The sequence below is a fragment of the Pholis gunnellus genome (assembly GCF_910591455.1).
Source record: "Pholis gunnellus genome assembly, chromosome: 22".
Taxonomy (NCBI): Eukaryota; Metazoa; Chordata; class Actinopteri; order Perciformes; family Pholidae; genus Pholis; species Pholis gunnellus.
Window position 1 is genome coordinate 2,644,060 of NC_136549.1, and position 26,713 is coordinate 2,670,772.

Genomic DNA, 26,713 nt, shown 5'->3' on the forward strand with positions numbered 1-26,713 from the left:
AATACATTAAAACATTGAATCACAGTGAACATGACGAATAGACTCAGTAAAGTCAGCATGTTACATGACACCAGAAGTACATTAACTGTTTGGTGTGCTCCAGGGATGTCATGCAAACCGATACTTCAACGCTAAAATTCTGAAAACGTGACGGTACTCATTTTGTCTACACTAGGTACTGTAGGTACACAGAGTCTTGTCTAAAATCCGGTTGAGCTTTGACACAAACCTGTGCCTTCGCTGATCGACCTTTCTGTTTCTCCACCCAGACATCGACGAATGCCAGGAGAACAACGGAGGCTGCGATCACTTCTGCAGGAACACGGTGGGCTCCTTCGAATGCAGCTGCCAGAAAGGCCATAAACTGCTCACCGATGAACGGTCATGCCAAGGTCAGTGATCAACAGCTGTCAATCCACAGATTCTCATTGTGTCATCGGACTCAGCAGTCAGGTCTAAACACACTCAGAGGCAATCATTAGAATGTTCAGCTCTTTGGTTTTACTTGACAAAACTCAAAGAGAGTACTTGTTTTATGAACCACATTAGTGGTGGCTGGTGATTATTTAGCTCGGTGGGGCTACAGGGATTGAGGACTTCTGACACACTAGCAATGTTTTTGACTGTTTTTCCATGAACATATTGAATATTGTCTTGACTTTGTTGACATATTCCACTTAATGCTTAAAGGCCTACTGCTTCTCTGATAGTTACAGCAATGCAAATATTCAATAGAGCATTGCAGAAACTATGCTGTAGCAACCATGCCATCTTGCTATTGAATGCTCCTTTGTTTGCTGTCATCTACTGGACTGATGGACTCATTTGCATATTCAAACATACAATTTTAGAAAACTTTTAATACAAAAAATACTTATCTTAATGTCAGTAATTAACTGGGGACATATTATGGTGATATCTATTCGTTAACGTTTTATTTTTTTACTCTATTCACCTGTAATGTATTCGCCTAAATGCTTAAAAGAGAAAAGGTCAAGCGTGCGTCATAGAATCTGCAGTTTGACGTCCTCAGCTGGGTGTGCAGTGTACATGTAGGAGCCACATCAGATCAGCGGTGATGTTTGTTCGTCCAAAGGCGGATTCCTGGTTACAAGTCGCAGCAAGTGAGAGCAGACAAACACAAAATTATTTTTGTTAAAAACAAAACCCAGAAGCGTTTCTGTCCCCGGCCCAAAACCGCCGGCAGTGTGTACGTGTGTGCCTCTGTGTGTCGGATGAACTGTGCATCTCCCTCAGTGCGTTTGAAGTCTTTGATAACGTGGTGTTGAGTGTTGTTAGCCACATCACGGCGTCAGCGCCTGTTTCTGACACACCATTGCCACTGTACCACACCAGCCAATAGCGTTCAAGTTTGGTCCCATCCACTGACATCTGGACTGTTCAGCTTCAACATGACCTTAGAATGAAATTAAATGCTTGATTTGCCAGCTCTTTCTGTGCTGGTGAGCTTTTCCAGAGAAAATAGCTCCTGGTAATACATGCCAGTGTATTTTGCCAGAACTGGCATGGAAACCAAAGCAGAAAGATGAATAATTGGCCATATTTGCATAAGCAATTTCCCCAAGTTATTCCTTCTATTCTATAAAGTTTAGAGAGAGTGTCAGCAGTTAGGTCAATGTCAGCAATCACTGTCAAACCACCTCATCGTGACCTCACAGAGGATCACATCAGCCAAACCAACATGTATTTCATATCTGTTCCTTTTACCTTCAACAGCTGCTGAGTTCAGTTTACGTGCTCGTGGGCTAGCTCGAAACAGGCGACCTATTCCTTATCCCCACACGAACAGATGCCCGGAATATTTACCAAGGCAACATCCAGAGCCTTAACAACTTCCTCCACATGACAAACTCCATTATGACATGTTGTATTTTTAGCCCCTGTAAAGCCCGGCGGAACAGCCTGAAATAAACCAGGTGAGCTGAAAAACGGCAGCCTCCATTCCTGATAGGTTAATAATATCCAGAGCTGGACCAGTATACAGAGTCACACACACGGACACAGACACTGAGTAACGGTGAATTTGAGCCGGCTAAACCTCAGTTCAGTAAAGTTTTTCCAAACTGGTTTATTAGAATCCTAGTTTAGTATGGAACTCATGTATTTGTTTACTATACTGTCCACTGTGATTGATAGGAAGGCCTCTTTAGTCCGCGGTAACCAGCCTGTCTTTCTCCATAAATGAGTCATTAAGATTACATATCTGTGAACCACTCGTCCCACTGACCTTTGCAGCGGGACAAAACCCCAGAGCTCTCACTGGGCTGAATTAAACCATGACTTCATCAGTTCATGATTTCATTAACGTGTTGTGAATCAGACAACACCTGTGATGCAGTTGTAGAACCGTGGAAGGGACATCGGCAGGTTGTGAGGCTAAAATATTCATCTGAACTGATGCAAAGGGTTTATGCAAAGCAGGAATGCATTTGGCATTGTTTTGATCTACTTTATTATTAAAGCCTTTAGTTGTATTTTTTAGATCATTATGTCACTTTTTTGGGGGGTAACAAGAAAAGAAAGAAGAGACTGACAGTGTCAACTGACATTAATGGGAAAAATCAGTAGGCACAAGCGTAGTACAGAACCTGTTTAGACAACAAACCGGGTTGAAGAAGATAGTGGTTCGGGTTCAAAAGGTTTGTTTGTGTAACTTACATAGATGTTAGTTAAGTACGTAATTACGTAACAAAAGTAAGGTAAAATTAGTCACGGATTACTTTTTGTTTCACACAGGACATAAACAGTGTTCTTCTGGATGAAAGTCCTTTGTTTGTTTCACCCGTTCATCCAACTTTGTCTGTCTTCGAGATTGCATGCTAACGTATTGCATACTAATGTATTGCATGCTAACGTACTGCATGCTAAATGGTAAATGGACTGTACTTGCTTTTTGTAGTCTTTTCGACCACTCAATGCGCGTTCACACTACCTGTCATTCACACACTGATGGCAGGGGCTAGGTACCACCTGCCTATCAGACTAACTCATTCACACACAGCTCCGGGATTTAGTGTCTCGCCACAGTCGCCCCATTAAGCGTAGTAAGCATGCCAGCAGACTGTTCACAGTGAAGTATGCTGAAGCAACAGCCGGACGGTGTCAAGGCACCCCTCCAGTGCCTGCAGACATCTCCAAAAATGTCGCAGCAGCATTATTTGGATAAACTGACCACCTGTTGGGAATCTAAGTGGTTACTTTGTCATCTGAAAACAAAATAAAACTTAATAAAATGACATATTAACAGCTTTTAGCCTGGCTCAAAATCTCACAAGACTGACGACTTATCTCAAGGCACCCACACACAATGCATTGTGGGGCACTTGAGTCAATGCTTGCTAATGTAGTATACATCCGGGCATTTCTAGTGTACACAGAATCCACATATGTTGCCGTGTGAATGCACTCCATTCTTCATTTGTTCTCATACTTAGTATGAATAGTATGTTAGTATACAATTTCGAACAAAGCCTTTGTTGCTCTTTATACTAATGTTACGTCACCTGACTTCCTTAGCGACAGCCCATTGCATTACTTTTTTGTATGTTTAAGTACGAACAGTGGATGATAGTGGCCAGATGTATGGATATGAACAGGAAAACCACTATCACTAAATGAAGCCTAATGTGATGAGTCACTGATGATGATGTCTCCAGCGGTCACTGTCTCCAGTATTTCTCACCAGTAGTGTATCTCTCCGTTCTCCCTCAGACATCGACGAATGCTCCTTTGAGAGAACCTGTGACCACACCTGCGTCAACTACCCCGGCAGCTTCGAGTGCCTGTGCCGCAAAGGCTACATCCTGTACGGCCTCACTCACTGTGGAGGTGAGAGCCCGCTCAGATCCGTCACCGCTACTGCAAACCGGGCTGGAACTAGCTGTTTGACTCAGTCGGAGCGTGTGTGTGTTCGTGTGAGTGTGTGCGTCTGAAAAGGGAGTGTGAAGGTGAGGGGTCACTGAGCGGGCGCAGACTGCTGCTGCTGAAAAAACACTCTCACAGCTCAGTTCCTCTGAATAACTTCTGGCTGAGTTTTCTGCGTGTGTAATGAGTAATGTCATTGGATGCATACAGTGTGAGTCTGTGTGTTGGTTTGTCTGCTGGATGGATCTGTATCAACAGACACATACACTCAGTTGCCAGGTACAGCTAAAATGCTACAGTCTAATACAACAATCCTGCAGTAACTCCTCCCTAAGATTCTAATGGTTGTGCTGAAACTGTTTTAGAGAACTTTTGATTCAACTGTCCGATCATTTCGGAGGCTGCTACGGAAGCCCTGAGAGTAAAGTATCTCTTTCTAATTCTGACCGTTTTTTTCTCTTCTGTTTGTAAGCAGGTGAAAAAAAAGGTTTTGCAAGGATTAAATTATTTGTCATGATCAGTTTTGTTTTGTTTGATCGTTTTTTTCGTTGTAATACTCATTTTGGCCACAAGAGGAAAAGTGAAAGTGAAAGCGTTCATGTATGCCTCCAGGTCCGTTTTAATTGATCTATATTGTGTGTTAGCACTTTATGTAAATTAAAGCTCACCTTAAACATGAATGCTTTTAGTCAAAGTTATCCTGTATTAAAAAAAAGAATTACCTACCAAAACGTTTTAGTTTCACAGATTCACAGACAGGAATTTAGAAAGATTATCTTTGAAAAGCCTATTTTTAAATAAAAAACACAAGAGAGAAATCTATTTAGGTCAGACTTAGAAAATGGATCACAACAAAAAAAAACATGTAACTTGCTTGCATTTCGTTGTGTTATACCAAGAGAGCTCTCTGTTATTAAGCCTTCTGTCATTGATATGAAAGGGACAGAATAACAGAATCACCTGTCACATCAACACCTCACATTATACAAACAGGAAGGAAAGATGCAAAACAAAAACATGAATTGTGTCTTAAAATGTAATAAAACACTGACATTATATTTGATATATGAAATGGTAAATGGACTCTACTTGTATAGTTATTTTCTAGTCTTCTTACCACTCAAAGCTCTTTAACACTACATGTCATCATTCACCCATTCATTCACTGATGACAGGAGCTACCATGCAAGGTGTCACCTGCTCATTAGGGCTAACTAACATTCATACAACATTCATATGGGCACAGCTACGGGAGCAATTTGGGATTAAGTGTCTTGCCCACGGACACATGGACATGGACTAGCGGAGCCGGGATCCTCTGATTGAAGGACGACCCTGCTCTACCACTGAGTCACAGTTGCCCAAATTAAATATTTATTTAATACATATTAAATACTTCATATTTTTATAATGTTATTTTATTCTATGTTCTCACTGTATCAATGATGTTAAGGTATGTGGGTGTTTGGTTTTAACAGTTATGCCTTCACATTCTCTCATCTCTAAAATGACATGTGCTCAAAAAGTCCAGATCTTTTGTCCTCCCTATCATGTCTTACAACTGTGATTACTTCCTGTGGTTGTGCCTCAGACATCGATGAGTGCAGCATCAGCAACGGGAGCTGTGAGTACGGTTGCATAAACACCCAGGGTGGCTACGAGTGTTTGTGTCCGCCTGGACAGAAGCTCCACTGGAACAAGAAAGATTGCATCGGTAAGCACCAGCTCTATGCGTGTTTGAGTCCAGGTGGTTGTCATGGTGATCTGACTCTGTGTGTTCCTCAGAGGCGGTGAAGTGTCTTCCCAATGGGAAGCCAGCACCCCGAGCCCAGCTGACATGCGCCAAGAGCGGAGGGGCGGAAGTCTGCTCGCTCTCCTGCCCCTCCAACGCCCTCTTCCTTGCAGGTATACACACACACACACACACACACACACACACACACACACACACACACACACACACACAGTTTATGCCCAAACAGTTCATTTGGTTACTCAATAAGACAAAATGCATTGTGCTAACACAGCTTTCATATTTTCCTGAGCTGACTATCTATAGATTTACAGTATGAACCATAAACAATTAGTGCTGACACAACAAAACATTGGTAAGGTTGATTATTTTTGGGAATTATTTATGGGAAAACACCAAACATTTACCAGTTATAGCTTTAGAATTCAGCCTTATCATTCATTGCCTACCAAGTACGACATTTAAAAACTGCAGCTGTCATCATTTTTAACCGTTCTAAAGGGATGTCTGTCGGTAAAGACTGAATCTCAACAACTATTGGATGGATTGCTGTGAGATTTTTTAACAGACATTCATGGTCCCAGTGGATAAATCCTGCTGACTTCACCAACAGCAGGTCAGGACTTGTACTTATTTGGTCAAATATGTCGACATCAACTCAATGGATTGGCACCAACATCAGGGATTTATGGTTCCGACCATGAATCCTAAGGACTGTTCATCTTGCGCTGACATCTTGGCTGGATTGTGATGTTTGGTTTATGACCAAAAAACCTGCAAAACGAATGACATTGGCCTCAGCTGCACTTTGTGTTTAATGCTAGTTCTTGAATGTTAGCATAATAACATGCTAAACTAATGGTGAACAAACAAGCTGCTAACATTGTCATTGTGAGCACCGCTGTGCCTAAATACATCCTCACAGACTAGCACAGCTCTAGATTCTTCTTGTCGTCTGACCCAAATATATTCAGGTCATAATCATATATGTCAAGAAGGAATAGAGTTTCACAACACTTGAGATTTAGGGTGTCTGAAAGTCTGGGTGTAAAGGAGATTACTTTAGATGTAAAAAGAAATGTGTTTATGAATATTTCGGATAGCTATTTATCTATGTAACTTTATTTCAATAGAAATATACTGTGATCTTCCACTCTGAATGAGAAAATTCACAGAGTGTGTTTAAGTTGGTGACCCAGCAAATGAAATATATTCTGCTCCTGTAAATCCCTCTAAAATGGCCTTTTCCCTCAGATGGGTTGTTTCTGTCACACGCTGCTTCCCTCTGGTGGTGACGGCTCGCAGTCGCAGATTTACCATCCTTTCCTCTCGATGCAACTAAAGCTTGACAAGGTCGCTCGCTCTCTTTATCGCTGTATGTGTTGACTCCTCGGGGGGGGCTCTCCACTCCGACTGATGTGTTTTTCACTCTGCGAGGTCCTCTTGGCTTCTCCTGTCCCGGCACTTTGGCTGCCACCCCCGGCCTCTCCTCCTGCCATAGTACTTAACACACATCTGTAAATCGATTACATTCTTTGATCGCGCCTTCGTTTTTTCCACGTCGAGGCCTTCGCTCCGTTTAACTTGGCCGCCGCGGTGTGAGAATGATGGATAGCTCTCAGGCACGCAGTGAAATATTTGTTTTTCTGTCTTTTTGGAGAGCGTCTTAAGTTCACGGGGAGAGAGCCATGTAAATTCCTGTGGCTTGATGCAGCCGGGGCTCTTATTTAATCATCTCGCTTTTATGACTTCCTCCCTTATTGCTCACTCAAAAAGCTTCTTTTTTTGTTTGTTTCTATCAAGAAAGAAACAGGATTCATAGATCTTTCATTTGTGCTTTAATCCATCAATGGAGTTTTGAGGTCACATGCCAGCAGATTTTCCTCTGGGCTGTCGTTTCTGAATACGGTATTTATAGAGTTCTTATTAATCCTGTGCGTGGTCCAGCCCACTGCCAAGTGCAACACACGCACGACTCTGACGTGTGATGGAACAGGAGGACCAGGTCACACAGTCCTTCAGACCAAATAAAAACTCCCTAAGCTCTCATCATCAAGTCTGATTTCTCTTCTCCTACTGCAGTATAATTGTGTGTGTGTGTGTGTTTGTTTTAACAGACTCAGAGAACAGCTACACACTGAGCTGCGGAGTGCCCGTCCAGCCTGGGAAAGCGCCTCAGAATAGGAACGCCACCACGGCCTTACCCACCTGTGCCGGTACGGAAGGCCTGAGAAACACACAAAAATAATGATGATGTTATGATCTTCAGCATATAAACATAGCACAAAAAGTAAGAACATTTGTGTTTGGTAGATTATTTCTCTGTTGTAACAATGCTTCTTGGCAATACATCTTATACCGTTGGAAAGCCTGTTTAGTTCCCTTTTAAAAGGTGCCACATTTGTACGGAACATGCATTTGTGGGATGAGCAGCACAGCTGAGTATGTGGGTTGCCAAATCTTCTCTGCTAAAACAGCTTATTTTGCCATTGACTCTTGTTTGGTGTTGTTTGGTGGATTGGATGATTGAAGTCTGAAGAATCAAGACATATTGGCAATTTAACAATTTATTAATTTAACAAACCTCAGTAGCGTGTGGAAGAACCATACACAGCCACAACAGCCTGGCTCCTCCTCCTCATGCTGGTCACCAGCCTGCTCACACACTGCTGTGGGATGACATCCCATTCTTCAGAAAGCATTTGTCGCAAGTCAGCCAACGTGGTTGTGTTGGTCACTCTAGCATGAACAGCACGCCCAAGCTGATCCCACAAGTGTTCAATGGGGTTGATGTCAGGACTGCTGCAGGCCATTCCATCCTCTCCACTCCCAAATTCTGGAGGTAGTCTCTGATAAACCGCTCTGTTGGCATTGGCAGAGAAGATTTGGCAAATTTTTCATGGACGCAACCCACATATGCATGTTCCTTACAAATGTGGCACCATTTAAAAGGCTTTCCAACGGTATAAGATTTATTGCCAAGAAGCATTGTTACAACAAAGAAATAATCTACCAAACACAAATGTCCTTACTTTTTGTGCTATGTTTATTAGTAATACATTAGGGGGTGATGAACATGTTCATGGTAAACAACAAGGAGATGAAGTGAGATAATAAGACAAGTTGTAGACACATAACATATACAGAGTGGGTCCTGCAGTGACGCTGTGAAGACGGCGACAGCGCAGATGTAGAGGTCTGCAAGCGCTGAACAATTAGAGCAGACTGAGCATTTCAAAATGTAGACTTTACATACCTGTAATACTACATGATGATTAACAGTCTTTTGTTTGGCTTTGCTGTGTATCAATCCAGACACGCTGGCCCCGCCCATCAAACAGAAGGCCAGGTTTAAGATCAAAGACGCCAAGTGTCACCTGAGGCCCCGCAACAAGGAGAAACACAGAGAGTCATCCAGGCAGAACCTGCAAGGTACAGAGCTTATGCTGGGTTTAGACACGCTATCATTTATAATTGATGTTTTAACCAAAACTGACTCTCCCTCTCCTTATCCACCTCTGTGTTTTTCACCTGGCAGGAGGCCAGTTCCCCTGCACCGACGACTGCCAGGTAACTTTTGTCAACCTCAAGTGCGACTCGTCTAAGAAGCGCCGACGAGGACGCAAATCTCCCTCAAAAGAGGTTTCCCACATCACAGCAGAGTTTGAGATGGAGATGAAAGAGGAGGAAGCCTCAGGTGTGGTGTTCTGTCTTACCTGTTTTGTCTTTCTCCACTTGGAATGAAATAGTAAACTTTCATGTGCAAAGAGAATCACGCAGAATAGCATCCACAAAGAAAATAATCAATTTGTTTTTGAATGAACACCGATGTGTGCTTAGACACATGCAATGTGGACTGCGTGCGGGAAAGGATGAAGCAGAAGCTGCAGAGCGCCATGCGGACGCTCAGGAAGTCCATCAACAAACAGCAGTTCTACATCCAGTTCTCCGGGACAGAGTACGAGGTGGCCCAGAAACCGTCCCGGGTACCGGAGGGAGCCGAGGCCTGCAGCACGGGACAAGTCCTCCGTGATGGCAAGTGTGGTGAGTCTGGAGTTTTGCTAGTTATGGGTTGGTGTTGTGATGTTGCCACCTTGTCACGAAGAGGAAGATCACAGAAAGTATTCCTTCAAACCTGCACCTGTGTCCTCCTCAGTGAGCTGTGGCTTGGGGACGTTCTACAGCGGGGAGCAGGAGCAGTGTGTCCAGTGTCCCCCCGGGACGTACCAGGACACAGTGGGTCAGCTGTCCTGTGAACCGTGTCCCAGCACTGAAGGACAGGGCATCGCCGGTGCCAGGAACGTGTCTCAGTGTGGAGGTAACTCACCGTCCCATCATTACAGTCAGATCTTTCATTCTTCCTCCAACAGTACTGAAACAATTGCTGTATTAATTATATGAAGACACAGCTGGAGCCCATTAAAGGTCCTCAGATGTTTTTCCTGGCTTTTGTTTCCTTCTTTTACCTTTGCCAATGTTGGAAATTGTGACATTTTAATTCATCTAAAAGTGCAGGTTTGCTGCGAAGGTGCAATAAACGAAGCCTTCTCTCCATTGACAACACATACATACAATGTGGATGTATAAAGATGTTGGGTTGGCACCACCCAGTGTCCATTCATACCCAGTGAATCTGAGCTGCAGCCACAAGGGAGCACCACAGACCAGTGTCAGTGGATTCAGTGACAGAGCTCTTTGCTGTAGGATATTAACCAGCTGAGAAACTCTCTGACATTGTGCTGTTCATATATTCAATCAGTGTCTTAGAGAGACGTAAAGCTCACAGGTACATTAAGAGAAGAACAGAGAGAATAAAGACTTTCTTGTGTCCTTCCCTCAGGTCAGTGTCCAGCCGGTCACTTCTCTTCCGACGGGTTCCGTCCATGCCAGCCCTGTCAGCTGGGCTCCTACCAGACAGAACCAGGCCGTGTCCTCTGCTTCCTCTGCGGAGGAGGTCTCATGACCAAGTATGATGGATCAGAGTCCTTCAGGGACTGTGAGGCCAAAGGTGAGGCTTTGTGTCCACGTGTGCATCTCTATATGCAAACCGTACATCTGTTTGTACAGTGTTCCTTTCGTTGCTACGTACTCAATCTACCGTAATCAGCACTGTGCCAAGTTTATATAAATTGCGTATTTCCGCACCAAGGTTTATTTAGAATGCTTTACACAAAACATCAAGTATCCAGACAAAGTGCAAAAGAAACACACCACAAAATGACATTCAAATACAATTACAACATCCACTAAAATACAAGAATTACAGTTGCAGTTCAGTGCTTCTCAGCAGCAAACAGATAAATCTTCAGCCTTGATTTAAAAGAACTGAGTGTTTTCTGGGAGTTTGTTCGGAGCATAGAAACTGATTCTCCATATTAGGTTTTTACTTTAGGACAGAACGCGGACGTGTCCCAGATGACTTAAGAGGTCTGGATGGTTCATAATGTAGCAGAAGATCATAAATGAACCATTCAGTGATTTATTAACCAACAGAAGTATTTTGAAGTAAATTCTTTGACCAACATCAACCCAGGGGAAAGGTTTCGGAACTGGAGTGATGTGATCCACTTTCCTGGTCTTGTGTGGACTCGAGCAGCAGCGTTCTTAATCAGCTGCACAGGTCCTGCAGACATGCTTTTTTTTTGTACCATTAAGCGGTCACCTATATATACACCACTGTATGATTATGTGACAGCACATTATAATCCATACTGAAGTGTTGTTGAGATGTTCCTCCATTCATATTCTATAGATTAAGAGCTTGATTTGCTCCTGTGTAATTGGAGCTTTCAAAGCTGTGTATGTGAATGCTTGGATTTGCATTGACACAAACCATTTGTCAGCAGTTTCATTGCTGATGTCATCATAAAGTCGTGTTCAGCTTCACATGTAGACGATAAAGTCATCTATTAGGCTTTTGTGCTTTGTTTACAGGACTGCTTTGTAATCTAGGCATGCATAAAATCACAGCTGTGTGATGTATCTTGTAGATGGCATGCTGTTTATCCTCATTTTAATCTGAGTGGGTACTCTGACTGCCTCCTGTTCCTCCTCAGTGCACTGCGCTCCTGGACATTACTACAACTCCACTACCCACCGCTGTATCCGCTGCCCAGGAGGAACCTACCAGTCAGAGTTTGGGCAGAACTACTGCATCACCTGCCCGGGGAACACCACCACTGACTTTGACGGAGCCACCAACGTCTCCCACTGCAAAAGTAACGCTGCTTAACATATACATTCAGCCTGCTCCAAAGTATTTAACAGCATGGTTGGTAATGAGTGCCAAATGAAAATTGTCTTCAAGTAAAGCAGTAGATTTTTCAGATCATGGTGCTGTTGTATTAAAAGGAGATATATTGCTAAGTGTTTCTGTTATTTTGCCCTCAGACCAGCTGTGTGGAGGTGAGCTGGGAGAATACACAGGCTACATAGAGTCTCCCAACTACCCTGGAGATTACCCATCCAACGTGGACTGTGTTTGGACCATCAATCCGCCACACAAGAGGCGGATTCTCATCGTGGTACCAGAGATTTTCCTCCCAATTGAGGATGAGTGTGGAGACGTGCTAGTCATGAGAAAGAGTGGTAAAGAAATAAGTGATAATTCTCATTATTTTTAGCCAAACATAACTAATCAGACATATTTCTGGGCTGAATGTTCCTAGTCTGCATGTTACTGATTAATTAGTTCATTTAAAACTCAAAATAGATTAATATCTATTGCCAGGCAGCAGGGTTGGCCATAGAAACAGAAAAGGAGTATAAAGGACATCCCCATTCAAAGCAATGTAGCAAGATGGTCAGAACGGTGGGCATTTTTATGTGTGCCGTTGTTGTCAAGTAGGTCTATCTGCAGGTCCATAGTACTGAAGAACACGCCTGCTACATGACATGCCCTTGAAACGGTCGCAGTTCTGTTTAGGCACCAGAATCTTTAGGCACAAAAACTACTTGGTTTGGAAAACATCATGGTTTAGAAAAACATCATGGTTTAGAAAAACATCATGGTTTGTGAGAAAATAAATCTGTTACTCTGGAAGTTATGTCGGGGGGGGGGGGGGGGGGGGGGGGGGGTCATGTAGTAATGTGGGTGTGTCGTGTTGTAAACTTGGTCAGTCTTGTACTAAAGTGGGGTGTGTTGTGTAGTAAAGTGGGTCAGTCAGGTAGTAAAGGAGTTGTGTCATGTAGACACAGACATTGGCTGTGTCTTAATTCGGCAGCAGATTTGGCTCTGTGACCTCCGCTGCCGGCTTAGCGGCAGAGCAATAGTGTGACACACTTTAACTCTAACCCATAACAACTGAACACTATCTTCTCAAATGACCACGGCAAACAGTTCAATGTCCGTTCTACTATTGGTTGGCACTTATACTGTGGGTTCAGTGTGTGTCATCGGGTTTTGCTTTTATACCAACCTCTACCTGCACATCAATGAGGTATTTTATGTCTTTTGTTTGAATGTGAAGCCTCTGCTTCACATGATCAACCATATAAGAATGGAACTAATGATGCTGTCACGACACACACACACACGCACACACACATGAATTGCTCTTCTTCAATGGCAGAACAGATTATGTTGTGACAACAACACAACATAACATGAACTGAACCACAGTTGGATTTAAGTCATTTCAGACCATTTGACAAAACAATCTCAACTCACAGTCACCTCACTGTTTTTTTTCTAGAGTTTTTGGCCACATCACATGGTCTTCATCTGCAGATTCATTTTGCTTAGTTATCATGAGATAGTAGATTCCGAGCACTTCTAGGACTTCTCATCTGTGAAGTTGAGCAGTTCATTCTTGACCTTGGGAACAACAGTGAGCAAAACAATCTCAGTTCCTGCAGATGGGCGAGGGTGCACGTGGATTCGGAAAATGTTCACATTTTTTGACAAACTGCTCCTGATTTTGGGACAAACTACCAGCTTCAGTTTGTCTTGCTGTGCTCATTTTAACACAGTTGAGCACTGAAGCTGTCTACCGGTGCTAAGCTCCCTCTGGGAAAGCAACCTTTCTTCTTCTTAGGGCACATACAAACCTGTGTTGTTTAGTCTAGTTGGATCCGACTCTGGTTCATGTTTGTACCATTCCTCCAGCCCTTCCCACCTCCATCACTACCTATGAGACGTGTCAGACCTATGAGCGGCCCATCGCCTTCACCTCTCGCTCCCGTAAACTGTGGATTCAGTTTAAGTCCAACGAGGGCAACAGTGGCAAAGGCTTCCAAGTCCCATACGTCACCTACGATGGTGAGTCACCTTCAACACAGCTCTGCGAATTCCCTTGTGAATCATATTCATTGTTACTCATTTTTATACTGCCATCAACTTACACTCTATATACTCTGTCATCAAACCCTGTTCTGTTCCAGAGGACTACCAGCAGCTGATAGAGGACATAGTGCGAGATGGCAGGCTCTACGCCTCCGAGAACCACCAGGAGATACTGAAGGTACTGACAGATACAGCACCAGTCTGTCATTCAGATGGAATGTCTTTTAACTCACCTCATATGATTGGACCAGTTGGATGACACTGTCTGTCCGTGTTGTCTCTACAGGACAAGAAGCTGATAAAGGCCCTGTTTGATGTGCTGGCCCACCCCCAGAACTACTTCAGGTACACGGCACAGGAGTCCAAAGAGATGTTCCCCCGCTCCTTCATCAAGCTGCTGCGCTCCAAAGTCACCAGGTTCCTAAGGCCGTACAAATAGACCGGGCCCCTCCACTGTCCCGTTAAAGACCCCCGTCATCTTGCGTCATTCCAAACCCAGAAACCTAAATGTAACCCCCCCTACCCTGTCTTCTTCTCCCCTCCCTCGGTCAACACATTAATGTACCCGTTTTATGACTAAACATCTTCATTTCCTTTTAACACATTATTATCTGACACCCTTCCCTCCGGTTAGTGCAGCGCTTCTTTCGCTTGGCTCCAGACCTTTGAATCCTCCCACTCCGCCGAGGTGATTAGTTGGTCTGGCATCATGACATGAAACAGCGGTTTCTCAGATAAAAAGCAATCGTGCTTATGAGGGGGGGGGGGGGGGGTCAACGGTTAGCCAATTAGCGCCATGGGCGGGACTAACACCATTGTCAAACCGTTGTCAAGCTGTGAGCTGAAGGCAGCATGCCTTCTCAATATCGCCCGACATCTTAGTTTGTTTCTACTTCGCTCTGCCCCACTCTTAAATCCCCGGCAAAACCAGTATGTTGGCATGGCAACACACCAGTGTTAACTGATGCCGCTCAGGCGAATACGTTGTTCTCTAGTGAATGGTTCGGGAAAATCAAATTGGTTTCAGTGGAGGCCATGTCTGACTGACGATGGAAACAAAGTGTAACGAGTCAACAATTCTGCCTGATATCAGGCAAACTTTTCGTTTAAGGTTTGACCGATATGGGTTTTTGTAGGCCAGTATTAATATTTGTTATAACATAGCATAAGATACCTGATATATATTGTGTGTATATATTGTTTCTTTAAATTTGACATGTATGAATGTTTTTTCTCATTTTTGGTATGGTAACATTTCAGTTAAGGTTTAAAGTGGGGGTGCGGGTTCTAATTGAATATTGAATAGTATTTTTCAACAAAGGAATATATACAGTATAAAGGACATGGACAGACACAACATAGCAAACCTTCACATCCTTTGTCTGAGTCCAGTTATAGCAACATGCATATCATTATTTTGATTGTTGTCACTGAGGATACACAACCTTGAAGCAGCTGAAAGGAAACCTGTATATTAGATGTTATAGTGGCTATTATAGTTTCCCAACACATTTGTTACTGACCAGCTTAAAAGCTAAAAAGGCCAATCAAGCTACGGTGGCAGATTGATACCACTCTCATGTCTGTATGTTAAATATGAAGCAACAGATATCTTGGCTTAGTATATAGACTGGACAGAGAGGTAAACAGCTAGCCTAGCTCTGTCCAAAGGTAACAGAACCAAAATCTGGTCACCAGCTGGAGCTCAGTAATTAACACGTCATATTTTGTTTGATTAATCGGGACTCCCTGGTCCTTAATGGTCCTTACTAGTCCTCACTGGTTCTCACTGGTCCTTACTGGTGCTCTTCAAAGAAATAGTTTTTTTGTACCTCAGACAAGCACCCGGTTAGCAGCTTCATATGTGATGCATGGAAATGAGAGTGTTATTGATCTTCTCATCTAATTCGGGTCGGACCGTGTTTTAGTATATGTAAAGCGTGAAAAGTCATTGATGATTATTATTATTATGCATTCCTTAAGTAAAGTACATATTATCAAAAGGTGGAATTTAGTAAATGGCCAGTTTCAGCAACCCAATGTCGGTCAAACCCTATTTCAGCACATCATAAACTAACTCCTCTCGTCTCCCGACCATCCCCAGATCTTTGCACCTTCATCGACAAGTTCACTCCTCCTCTCATTTTATCCCGCTCTGCTTGGTTTTCTGTGTTTTTGTTTTTGTAATATTTATACTGAACATGTCAGAACTTGCAGAAGCCCAAATCGCAGCTGTACACCGCACACTGGTGTGTAGGATGTGTGCGTTTGTGTGGACCACACACGGGTGTACGTGCACGATGTGTCGAGACGTATCAGCCCACACAGTGAACATGGATGTATTCCGAATTTGGATTTCATCATTGGCCCTGATGTGCACGAGACAGAGATAAGAAAAAACTATCGGTGCACTTAAAACCTATTTTAACACGGAAATGATTTGAAAGAAATGTGAAAGTGGGGAAACCATTCCGCCTTCAGAGGGCGGAAGATCAAATGGGGTGAATCAGAAAGTCTATATTGTAATTTTTTTTAAATAAAAAAAAAAAAGATATATAACAAGATGAGATAAACTACCTGCAAGTGACAGCTTGTTACTTTAGAGAGAAATGTATGTGATGTAACTAATATTTGGAACTTTAATTGCACTTGAATTTTATATTTTAAACTGTAGGAAAAAAAAGATCTAAGTTACGTATTTGTTACTTTTTTGTGTGTGTTGTTTTGAATAGTCGAGAGAGAAAGACAGCTGTGTCTCCTGCACTCTGTAGCTTGCAGTGACCCCGATATCTCTCAGTTACAGTAGAGCTTCAAGTCCCATTCACACACACAGTGAGAAAAAACATTTCTGTTGAAGCTTCAGCATCTTGACGTTAAACTGATGCACAAAGAGAAAAACAGTGTTGGCATTAGATCACCTAAACCACCACTACTGCCCAGTCCTGCTTCACCCCGCCAACATGTCCTATAGCTGCCAGAGAGAAGAAGCATCATCATAAAAGCTTCTTGTATGATGGCACTACTTACATACATACACTATATGCCTGTTTAAAAAAAATCTACCCAGATGTAGTCTCTTTCCATTAAACAGGAAGTATAGTGTGTATGCTATGCTTTACTTTTATAACCCAACTAAATGTTTCTGTGTCATTCCCGTTGGTACTAATATGTCTTTCAAATCATATACCATGTATTGAAGATGGGCTCTATATCTGCACAATGCGACTGGAGTTGGGAAACATGTATGTTGTGACCAGAACATCAGTCTGGAGGTGAATGTAGTGGCAGTGGGAGATAGGAGGCATATCCTCTCAGTGTCCGTAGCATTCGCAACTCGTCAACTGTAAACCAGTAAACTTTATCTGTGTATTGTGTTTTTCATTAAGAAGCAAGCCTCGCCTGACAGATGATTTAAAAAAAATGCACATGTAACATTCCTTGTTGGTGTTGAAGCTCCTCTAGAAACTAAACTGGGCACGAGGAACATGAGGAAGTGTCAGTGCTCATCTAGAGTTGTATCAAAGATTACAGATTCAACATTAAAGGACCACCCTGGAGGTTTTGTATGTTTAAGCCCATTTACTACAAATCTTGGATCCTACTAAGTTTTTTTAAACCGTAGGATCTTAAACTTTCAAGTCGGCTATTGGTTTCAGTTCATTTCAGTACACTGTGATAATCAATGTGTAATATTTGTTTCATATTTTGGGAAATACACTCACATCATCCTGTCGATGATATCCACTCAGGCTGTCGTTATTTACTGTTTGAACTTATACCTACGAAAAGTATATAACCCACGTAATCGTGAGCCAGGACGTGCAGGGCTTCCGCTATGGAAGTCAGGTGATGTATTGAAGAGCAGCAAAGTCTGTGCAGAAACGCACAATGCTACATGGTTAACGTTGCCAAACGATTGCTTAGGTTGAGGCAACAGAACTACTCGGTTAAGGTTAGAAAAAATATAACGGTTTGTGTTAAGACGAGAACATAACAACGTAAGGTAATGTTACATGATGAGCGTAAACACAAGATTCATTTTTGATTTCACACAGGACAATAACAACGGTCTCCTATGTGAAAGTCCTGTGTTTGTTCCATCCAACACTCCCTCCATCTCCAAGTGAACTTTCTCACTCTTAAGACTAGTTATTATACCAAGTAACTTTCAATAATGGTGGCTTGATAAACTACGTCACTTGCTCTGCAGAAATGCAAAAATGCTCTAATAACATTTTAAAAACATTTTGGGATTCAACGTGTCCGTGGTTTGCAGAAATGTATGATACCAACATTTCTTCTTGAGGGCTGTGTGGGGTCTATCACATTTTCAACATCTGCTTAGATTTGAATAATATTTTAGTGTGGGCCAGCCTTCACTTTTGATTTTCATAGTGCACCGAAATGAAACCAATAAGACATGAAGGTAGGAAATAAAATAATAAAAAACTAAGTTATGTAAAATATTTGTAATAAATAGGCTGAAGGTTAGAAAACCACAAGTGTGGTCCTGCATGGCACTGAGCTGGTCCCAGCGGTTTAGGGGTTTTAGTCCAAAATAAGATATATAATGTGGAGAACCAATAAGAAAATGGGAAATCATTTTGAAGACCATGCATTGGCTGATAACCACCCCCTTAAAGTAGATATGCTCTCTAGCGGTCACCCCAAATGTCAGTGAGGTCACTGGATCATCACATAAGTTCCCCAGATAAAACCATACTGTTGTTAGGCATAGTTCCAGGCCTTGCCAAATACCTGCCACACAGACAAGTCATGGTATGGCCTACTTCCTGTTTGAGGTGGGCACTGTTCAATATGAGTCTTATGAAAAAAATGATATGAAATGCTCTAAAATTTATAATTGACTGTTTTTTTCTTCTTCCTGAGAATGTATTCTATTGTGAATGGGTTGGTGCAAGTGGTGTGTGTGTGTGTGTGTGTGTGTGTGTGTGTGTGTGTGTGTGTGTGTGTGTGTGTGTGTGTATGTGAGTTTTTGTGCTTTGTGCCTGTGACAGAGAAGGAGATTGTGTGTGCGTGTGTATGTGTGTGTATGTACTTTAGTCCAATTTGTAGAGGAATCATTTTAACGTTTGTGTTAGTCGGTTGTACCCAAAGACAGAAACTGTAACGCAGTGTTGTGCCATTGTTTGGTCCATGAAACTCCAGTACTGAACAAATTAAAATAAAACAGTAGCAGAAAACAGTCTCGGGTCGTCTCTTTTGTATGTCCCTGTAGAATGTAGAGCAGAAACGGGAGGAGCCCTCGGAGCGGCTCGTATCTGCTCATTATATCTCTTATCTTTCCTCAGATGTGGCTCTGTGTGGCGTCACACACACAACCGGCCCCGGATGTATGCTTCTGGAAAATTTAGCTGACGCTGCTAATGTTGTGCTTATCTTCGAGCGACACAATCAGCGAGGCAGATCTGGATGCTGCGAAACACTCATCATTTGTTCTTCTTCCCGTTGACGTTCTCTTTCTTTGTCTTAGAGGGAAAGAGTTGTTGGGATAACCTGTTTGAAACGCCCGGCTGTCAGGACATCTCCACTCTGCCTGTGCTTGCTCACCTACTTAAGTAAAGTGACATTCACTAGTTCCCATGAGTTGATGAATCCTGCTGGTTGCTTGGGGTTTTGAAACCAGAAGTGACATGAGAGGGTTGAGTTAAGTGCAACCGAAGGCTGGATAAGATATTTTTAGGCGGCCAAAATGTTATAATTAACTTTCATGAACTGAAAACACACATTATATATTATTATTATACAACCCATACTATTACATTTGTACGGCATACTATACTTTGACTTGTAAATAAAATTGTCATGGCATATTGCATTGTCACTGTGACATATTTAATGAATTAATTTAATATTTAAAACATTTTAATGAATAAAATATACTATACCATGAATTTTTGTTTGACATAATATACGATAACATTATTTAAAAATGTTATGGCATACTATACTATGACCTTTTTATTGCATAATATGCAACGATAGCTTTGTCTTGTCTTGACGTACCGCACTGTAACATGTTAATGGCATACCAAACTATATTTTTTATGTCATTTTTATGGCATACTATACTATGTTATTCTTATGACATTTTTTTAACATATTATACGATGACTTTTCCATTTTCCATTCCAGTATTTTTGTATTACTGTTTAATGGCATAATATACTTTGACTTTTATAACATTTGTTATGAAAATGTAATGACATCCTAGACCGTCACATTTTTAAGGCATACCATGATTTTTTGTGCCAATTTTTATGACAAACTATACTATTATATTTTTAAATATATACTATAACTTTTTTCATGACACTTGTTATGACATGCTTTATTATAAAATGTGTCTCCATCCAGTCTACTGCTCCTCCACAGACACCATTTGTCTTTTCTCTGAGAATCAACGACAAAGACCAACGAGCTCCATAAAACAGCTGTAATGTCAGCTTCAGGTATTCAGGAGTATTGGATATCAGAGATAATGATATTCTCGCACTGAATGATGCCTGAATGTCGGTATCTATTACAGACCATAACCTATCATAATTTCATAATGAAGCTAAAGACGCTACTTAAATTGCTCTATAATTGCTAATGAACTTTTATAAAATGTATGGTTACATAGTTAGCATTAAAAGTGGAGAGTGGAGTGATGTTCATGAATAAAATGGTAAAAAGATACACAGGATTTGGACAAACCTGAAGACCTTTCCATAGTTGCCATGGACTGTGGAAACACAAGACCACCTGCAAACGTCTGTACAATAAAACAAATTGAATAAAGCCATCAGAATTTTGAGTTGCATTCATTTTAAGTTAAATAGTGTTGCACACATTCAAACCAATCTTGGTGTATGAAATAAAAAGAGGATATCTCACTGATAAATTGTCTTTCAATTCCATTGATTTCCATTTATTTTGGCCTTTATTAATTCATAATTTAATACAATGAAGCTTGTATGAAATTTCCTATTTACATTTAAATATAGATAATTCTGCTCACAAGAGCAATGTTACAGTTTTTGAGCTGTTGATAATGTGAGGCAAAGAAACTGCTGTTGAACATGCAGAGATTATTTACCATAAGAAAACACATTTAAGCAATATATCAACCATAGTATGTATGAAGTCAGTATAGAAACTATCACAGAAGAAGCAACAGTTAGCAGCACACATTAGCCATTGAGCCACTTTATTATTCATTTCAATTTATTTCTTAAACTCTACCGTCTTACTCTATTTGTGAGTGTTGTGTTTATTACAAGCTGTTGTTGCCCTCCTCCCTGTCCACCTCTATCTTTTTCTTTCCTCTTGAATGAGGAAATGAGTGTATTCTTGGACAGAGGGGCTGAGTGGACTGGTTATAGTGGAACAGAGGGACCGAGTGGACTGGTTATAGTGGAACAGAGGGACTGGTTATAGTGGGACAGAGAGGCTGAGGGGACTGGTTATAGTGGGACAGAGAGGCTGAGGGGACTGGTTATAGTGGGACAGAGGGGCCGAGGGGACTGGTTATAGTGGGACAGAGGGACTGGTTATAGTGGGACAGAGGGACTGGTTATAGTGGGACAGAGAGGCTGAGGGGACTGGTTATAGTGGGACAGAGAGGCCGAGGGGACTGGTTATAGTGGGACAGAGAGGCCGAGTGGACTGGTTATAGTGGGACTGAGGGGCCGAGGGGACTGGTTGTAGTGGGACAGAAAGGCCGAGTGGACTGGTTGTAGTGGGACAGAAGGGCCGAGTGGACTGGTTGTAGTGGGACAGAGGGGCCGAGTGGACTGGTTGTAGTGGGACAGAGGGGCCGAGTGGACTGGTTATAGTGGGACAGATGGACTGAGGGGACTGGTTATAGTGGGACAGAGGGACTGAGTGGACTGGTTATAGTGGGACAGAGGGGCTGAGTGGACTGGTTATAGTGGGACAGAGGGACTGGTTATAGTGGGACAGAGAGGCTGAGGGGACTGGTTATAGTGGAACAGAGGGGCTGAGGGGACTGGTTATAGTGGGACAGAGGGGCTGAGTGGACTGGTTATAGTGGGACAGAGGGACTGAGGGGACTGGTTATAGTGGGACTGAGTGGACTGGTTATAGTGGGACAGAGAGGCTGAGGGGACTGGTTATAGTGGGACAGAGGGGCTGAGTGGACTGGTTATAGTGGGACAGAGAGGCTGGTTATAGTGGGACAGAGAGGCTGAGTGGACTGGTTATAGTGGGACAGAGGGACTGGTTATAGTGGGACAGAGAGGCTGAGTGGACTGGTTATAGTGGGACAGAGAGGCTGAGTGGACTGGTTATAGTGGGACAGAGAGGCTGAGTGGACTGGTTATAGTGGGACAGAGGGGCTGAGTGGACTGGTTATAGTGGGACAGAGGGACTGGTTATAGTGGGACTGAGGGGCTGAGGGGACTGGTTATAGTGGGACAGAGGGGCTGAGTGGACTGGTTATAGTGAGACAGAGAGGCTGAGGGGACTGGTTATAGACTATTTTTCCTCCATCATAAGCAACCAAATTGCTGTTGGTTTTTTCTAGAAAGTATTAAAATAACAGCGTCCACAAAGCGAGGTAATCCATCATGACACCGCCATTTGTTTTCATCTATAGGTTTGTGTTTTTTTCATTGTGTCTGAACTGAACTCAGTGTTTTCACATCACCGCTGCATTACACCACACTCTCCTTTCTGTCAATCAGCTGGCACCAGAAGAAGAGAAAGTTTGCTCCAGGAAATAAACAAGTCACCTTACAAACTTTAGTAAGGTAATCCATGTCCTCTTCTTAACTATGTATTTTTCTTTCTCAGTTGTCTGTCATTGTAATGCTTCTTTAAGACATCCACAAAACAATTACATGAGCATGGACTACAGAATAATCAGTGTATTTACCCAGATGTGAATGGCTTATAACTCCGACTGACAGAGCCAGTCCTGTAATGATGGAGTTCATAGCCTGTTTTATGGTTGAGTCCTTATCTACTTTGCTGTTGGTCATTAATCATATTCGACAGACAGATCTTATATTTCCTACGTGTTCTTTCCAGGACGTCCAATCAGCAGCGGCATCTGCAGGCAAATGCAACCGTGCCAAATGCAGAGATTACTCTCCGGTTGCTATCTTGTTGACTTCTTCCATCAGTCGCTTCGCTCAAAGTTCACTGGATATGGAGCAATAAAGACGGCAAGTGACAAGAATGTGGCAGAACCGCTATTTGGTCTAATTACCAGATGAATCTGGTGCATTTAGAGCAGCGATTTATGATACATGTTACAATCAAGCAAAATGCAATGTGTTTTGTTAACAAAATACTGTATATTTGCATCAGCTGATAGCACATTACCACACTTTTATTAATACCATTATAAGACCACAGATATGTCTTAACATAAAGTACAAAATGTACAAATATGACAGCCAACTAGTATAATGAATCAGAGAAAGCATGACAAATTAATTAACGGATAGGGTAAAAAAAAAAGTCACGGCTTACTTAAAACAATGCCCATGTGAACATTGAAATTCCTCCTGTTCATATCACTGAGAGAGATCCATTTCCAAAGTATTTCTAATAGCCTAAGTAACTATCAAATAGCGTGCACTAGGGCCCGGCGTAACCACAGCAGTATTCAGCAATATTGAGAGTTTTGCTTAAACACAGCCTTGAAAAATGTTTATGCATCGTATCCTTATACGAAAGTTCTAATTGGTTAGGTCAAGGAAAAGTTTGTGGTTTGAGTTAAAGTAGGTATGTTGGATACGTAACATAGTAACCAGACGTAGTTTAGTAGGAAGATACATAGTTAATAAAAAGTAAGATAAAATTAAGTCAACTTTTGGTCTCTTGGTGTAAAGTCCTGTGTGCCAGCTTTGTCGCTCTTCATTCTGCGTCACCTGACTTCCTCATCGGCAGCCCTGCGTGTCCGCACTCACGATTACATGGGTTGTATACAAATTATAGTACATTAGTAAGTAGTAAGTACAGTGAATGAGAATAGCCTGAACTTTTCAAAGAGAATGAGTCCACCACCTCTAGAAAAGGTAAAGATACTTTTGCTGAAGGGAGTGGAGCTTTTAGGAGCTAAAAGAGTTAAGGAGACCAAAAACAGAGCTAAAAGGGAGTGAATGTTGGATGTTTATCAGGCAACCCTTTATTCACGTTTAGGTTTATGATCAATGTGATGAGGAAGTTGCAAAATGTTGGCACTGAAAATATCAGTAAAATGTTCACTCACAGTGTTTTCCGTGAGAGTACCTGCTTTTGCAATATAATAAGAGCCCAGAACATTAACGCACAGAGGGAGAAAGAGTTTAGGGATTATTGCTCAGTGGATCCCAATTCATTGACAAATCGACCACATACGGCCAGCAGATGGCGGACTCACTCCAACCTGAGACTGGAGGCTTCCACCTAAACTGGGGTGGTTATGGATGCATGTGTTTGAGCTCCAGATTGTGGTCTATTTGTTTAGCTCATTACCAGCCTAAATCTCAGTCCAATTACCTGCGGATGAATAGGAGCAGAGGTGGTGAGACGGCGTAATGCTGTAATTTGACTGATTAACCCTTACACAACCAATCGCGTGAGGAGTGAATGGCTTTTTTTCTCATTTCAGCACAAATGCAAAGGTTTAAGAGGATTTTCTCATAAAATACAATTTATTTTTGATCTCCAGGATGCCATGTCCTGATCAACAACGATATATATCACCGAAAGATGTGTGTCATTGGTGGGTGGATGAAAGGTAACTAAACACCAGGTAAAGTCCTTGAGCACAGTTTTGATATACTTGCACTAAACCTTCAATTTTAAAGTACTTGATACTTCTACTCCACCACCATTCAGAGGGAAATATTTCTATATTCTATATTTATTTTTTTGAATGTTGTTTTTGTTTGTGTCTAGTTGTTTCAGATGTCAATGAGTTGTTACCAGTTCCACCAGTGAGACATTCCCCTTTAAACACCTAATTTCAATAAATAATCCTCACAAAAGGAGAATTATCAGTTGTTATAGGGTATTTTGTTACTCCACCTCCTAATTGACTCCGTAGGCCTTTCTCATATATTGGTGAGATGGATCATCGCAGGGAGGTTCGAAATTGTTGGGCTGCAACCTCTGCCGTGGTTCTTGTACTCAACTAAAGGATCTGAATACTTCTTCCAGCACTGGTAGAGAGGTGTGTCAGTGTGGAAATGTTATAACATTTAGTTTTTCTTCATGAATATACAATAGGTCATAATAATCATACATGCAGATGAGACATCAGGGTTCTTTGGTACTGTACAGGTAGCAGATGGAGCACTTTATGTGTCTTTCTGCTGCATCGGTCCATGGTGGTTTTAACTTGCGTTCTTCCTTATGGGGTATTTTGAGAAATGAGAGAGAAGAAGCCGATTCCTGCTCTAACATCTATATGACGCATGAGTCTCGAAAATAAATGAAAAAAACTGACTTGTGTTTGTAATGAGTGATGCATAGGTCCCTGCACATGTATGTGTAGGGACGACATCAACATTATCTGAACAACAACCTCAGATAATCAATTTGGCAATTTATAATCAATTCAAAGCAATAATATCTGCATTTCCCTTGTTCCTGCTTCTCAGATATGAATGTGTGTTGGTATTCTTTGTTCTCTAACTAAACAGAACACTTTGGAACGTTTGTCAGCTGTTTGAATGTGTCAACTTGAGCTTGTGATAATAATTTTCCGTGTTTTTCTGACATTTAATCAAACAAACGTGCTACTTAAGTTTAATTTTGAGATACATGTAATTGTGCATTACTTGAGTATGCACAATTTCTGATACTTGATGTTTTCAAACCACAGTAATTACTTTGAAGATCGATGAACGTTTATCAAATATGATGCAAAGTCATAGATTAAACAATACAACAATATATAAAGTATGAAAGTATATGTATAGCTACAAGACTGCTGCTGTACTTTGGTATCTGCACAAAGGACCTTTACTACCTTATTCCTCAACTAAATAAATACATAAACTAAAATACTATCATTTATTCAAGATGTTTTTTGATTACATTATATTGTTGTTAGTGAAGGCGAAGGCTTTGTAATAGACTTTAAATCATCATGTTGGATGATGAAATGAACAGAAAACATATTTGGTCAGTTATAAACATGACAGAATCAACTTTTACATTGAAATACTTGTTGGGGGAATAAGGCACTCATGACCTCATATTCATTAAATCCTGGACGCTGGTGGCCCTGCGTGGCCCCATCAGCGGGAGCCTCAGAGTAAATGTGACCGGGGATAAGCTCTGTGGAGCCGCGCAGCAGCTCTCCTCCCTCCCTCCCTCCTCTGCTCCTCCTCAATGTACCGCTCACCGGGAAATACGGTGGGAGGGACTGATCCGGGAGAGCGAGAGAGAGAGAGAGAGAGAGAGAGAGAGAGAGAGAGAGAGAGAGAGAGAGAGAGAGAGAAAAGACGCTCCACCGGTGCACCACGGGGTCCGCATTCAAACTGACCAGCGCGTCTCCTCTCAGTGAGCGCACGCACCGTCCTCTCTCCACACCCGTCCCCCAGCAGCCTCACTGCAGTCCACCACCGGAGCCGGTAGGTTGATTCCTCTTCATCATCTTTTAGGTGCATTTACGCAGAGTTGTCCTTTTTTTTCATGCATGCGAGACCGGAGCAGAGACTTTGCACTGCGCCCGCAGAGCGCTACGTATTTCCTCAGTTCATCGCTGCTCGGGACCCTCATCTCTTATTTCCCCTCTCAGATGTGAGCGGGATTCTGCAGACGTC

The 26,713-nt window shown here is 42.1% G+C and overlaps 2 protein-coding genes across 3 annotated transcripts in view; both read left to right on the plus strand.

Moving 5' to 3' along the window:
* scube1 (signal peptide, CUB domain, EGF-like 1) overlaps positions 1-14,361 on the plus strand; it is a gene marked incomplete at both ends in the record, with an annotated part of 106,098 nt that extends 91,737 nt beyond the window's left edge. For both annotated transcript variants that reach the window (XM_079183542.1, XM_079183543.1), the window contains 15 exons: positions 270-392; positions 3,733-3,849; positions 5,477-5,599; positions 5,671-5,790; positions 7,756-7,854; positions 8,954-9,070; positions 9,177-9,335; positions 9,479-9,682; positions 9,795-9,956; positions 10,479-10,646; positions 11,695-11,856; positions 12,029-12,226; positions 13,746-13,898; positions 14,021-14,100; positions 14,209-14,361. In XM_079183542.1, the coding sequence (XP_079039668.1) occupies positions 270-392; positions 3,733-3,849; positions 5,477-5,599; positions 5,671-5,790; positions 7,756-7,854; positions 8,954-9,070; positions 9,177-9,335; positions 9,479-9,682; positions 9,795-9,956; positions 10,479-10,646; positions 11,695-11,856; positions 12,029-12,226; positions 13,746-13,898; positions 14,021-14,100; positions 14,209-14,361 (2,138 nt within the window). The remainder of the gene's footprint in view (positions 1-269; positions 393-3,732; positions 3,850-5,476; positions 5,600-5,670; positions 5,791-7,755; positions 7,855-8,953; positions 9,071-9,176; positions 9,336-9,478; positions 9,683-9,794; positions 9,957-10,478; positions 10,647-11,694; positions 11,857-12,028; positions 12,227-13,745; positions 13,899-14,020; positions 14,101-14,208) is intronic.
* Positions 14,362-18,872: 4,511 nt separating this feature from the next.
* mpped1 (metallophosphoesterase domain containing 1) overlaps positions 18,873-26,713 on the plus strand; it is a gene marked incomplete at both ends in the record, with an annotated part of 83,451 nt that continues 75,610 nt past the window's right edge. Inside the window, one exon of the mRNA XM_079183755.1 lies at positions 18,873-18,894. The remainder of the gene's footprint in view (positions 18,895-26,713) is intronic.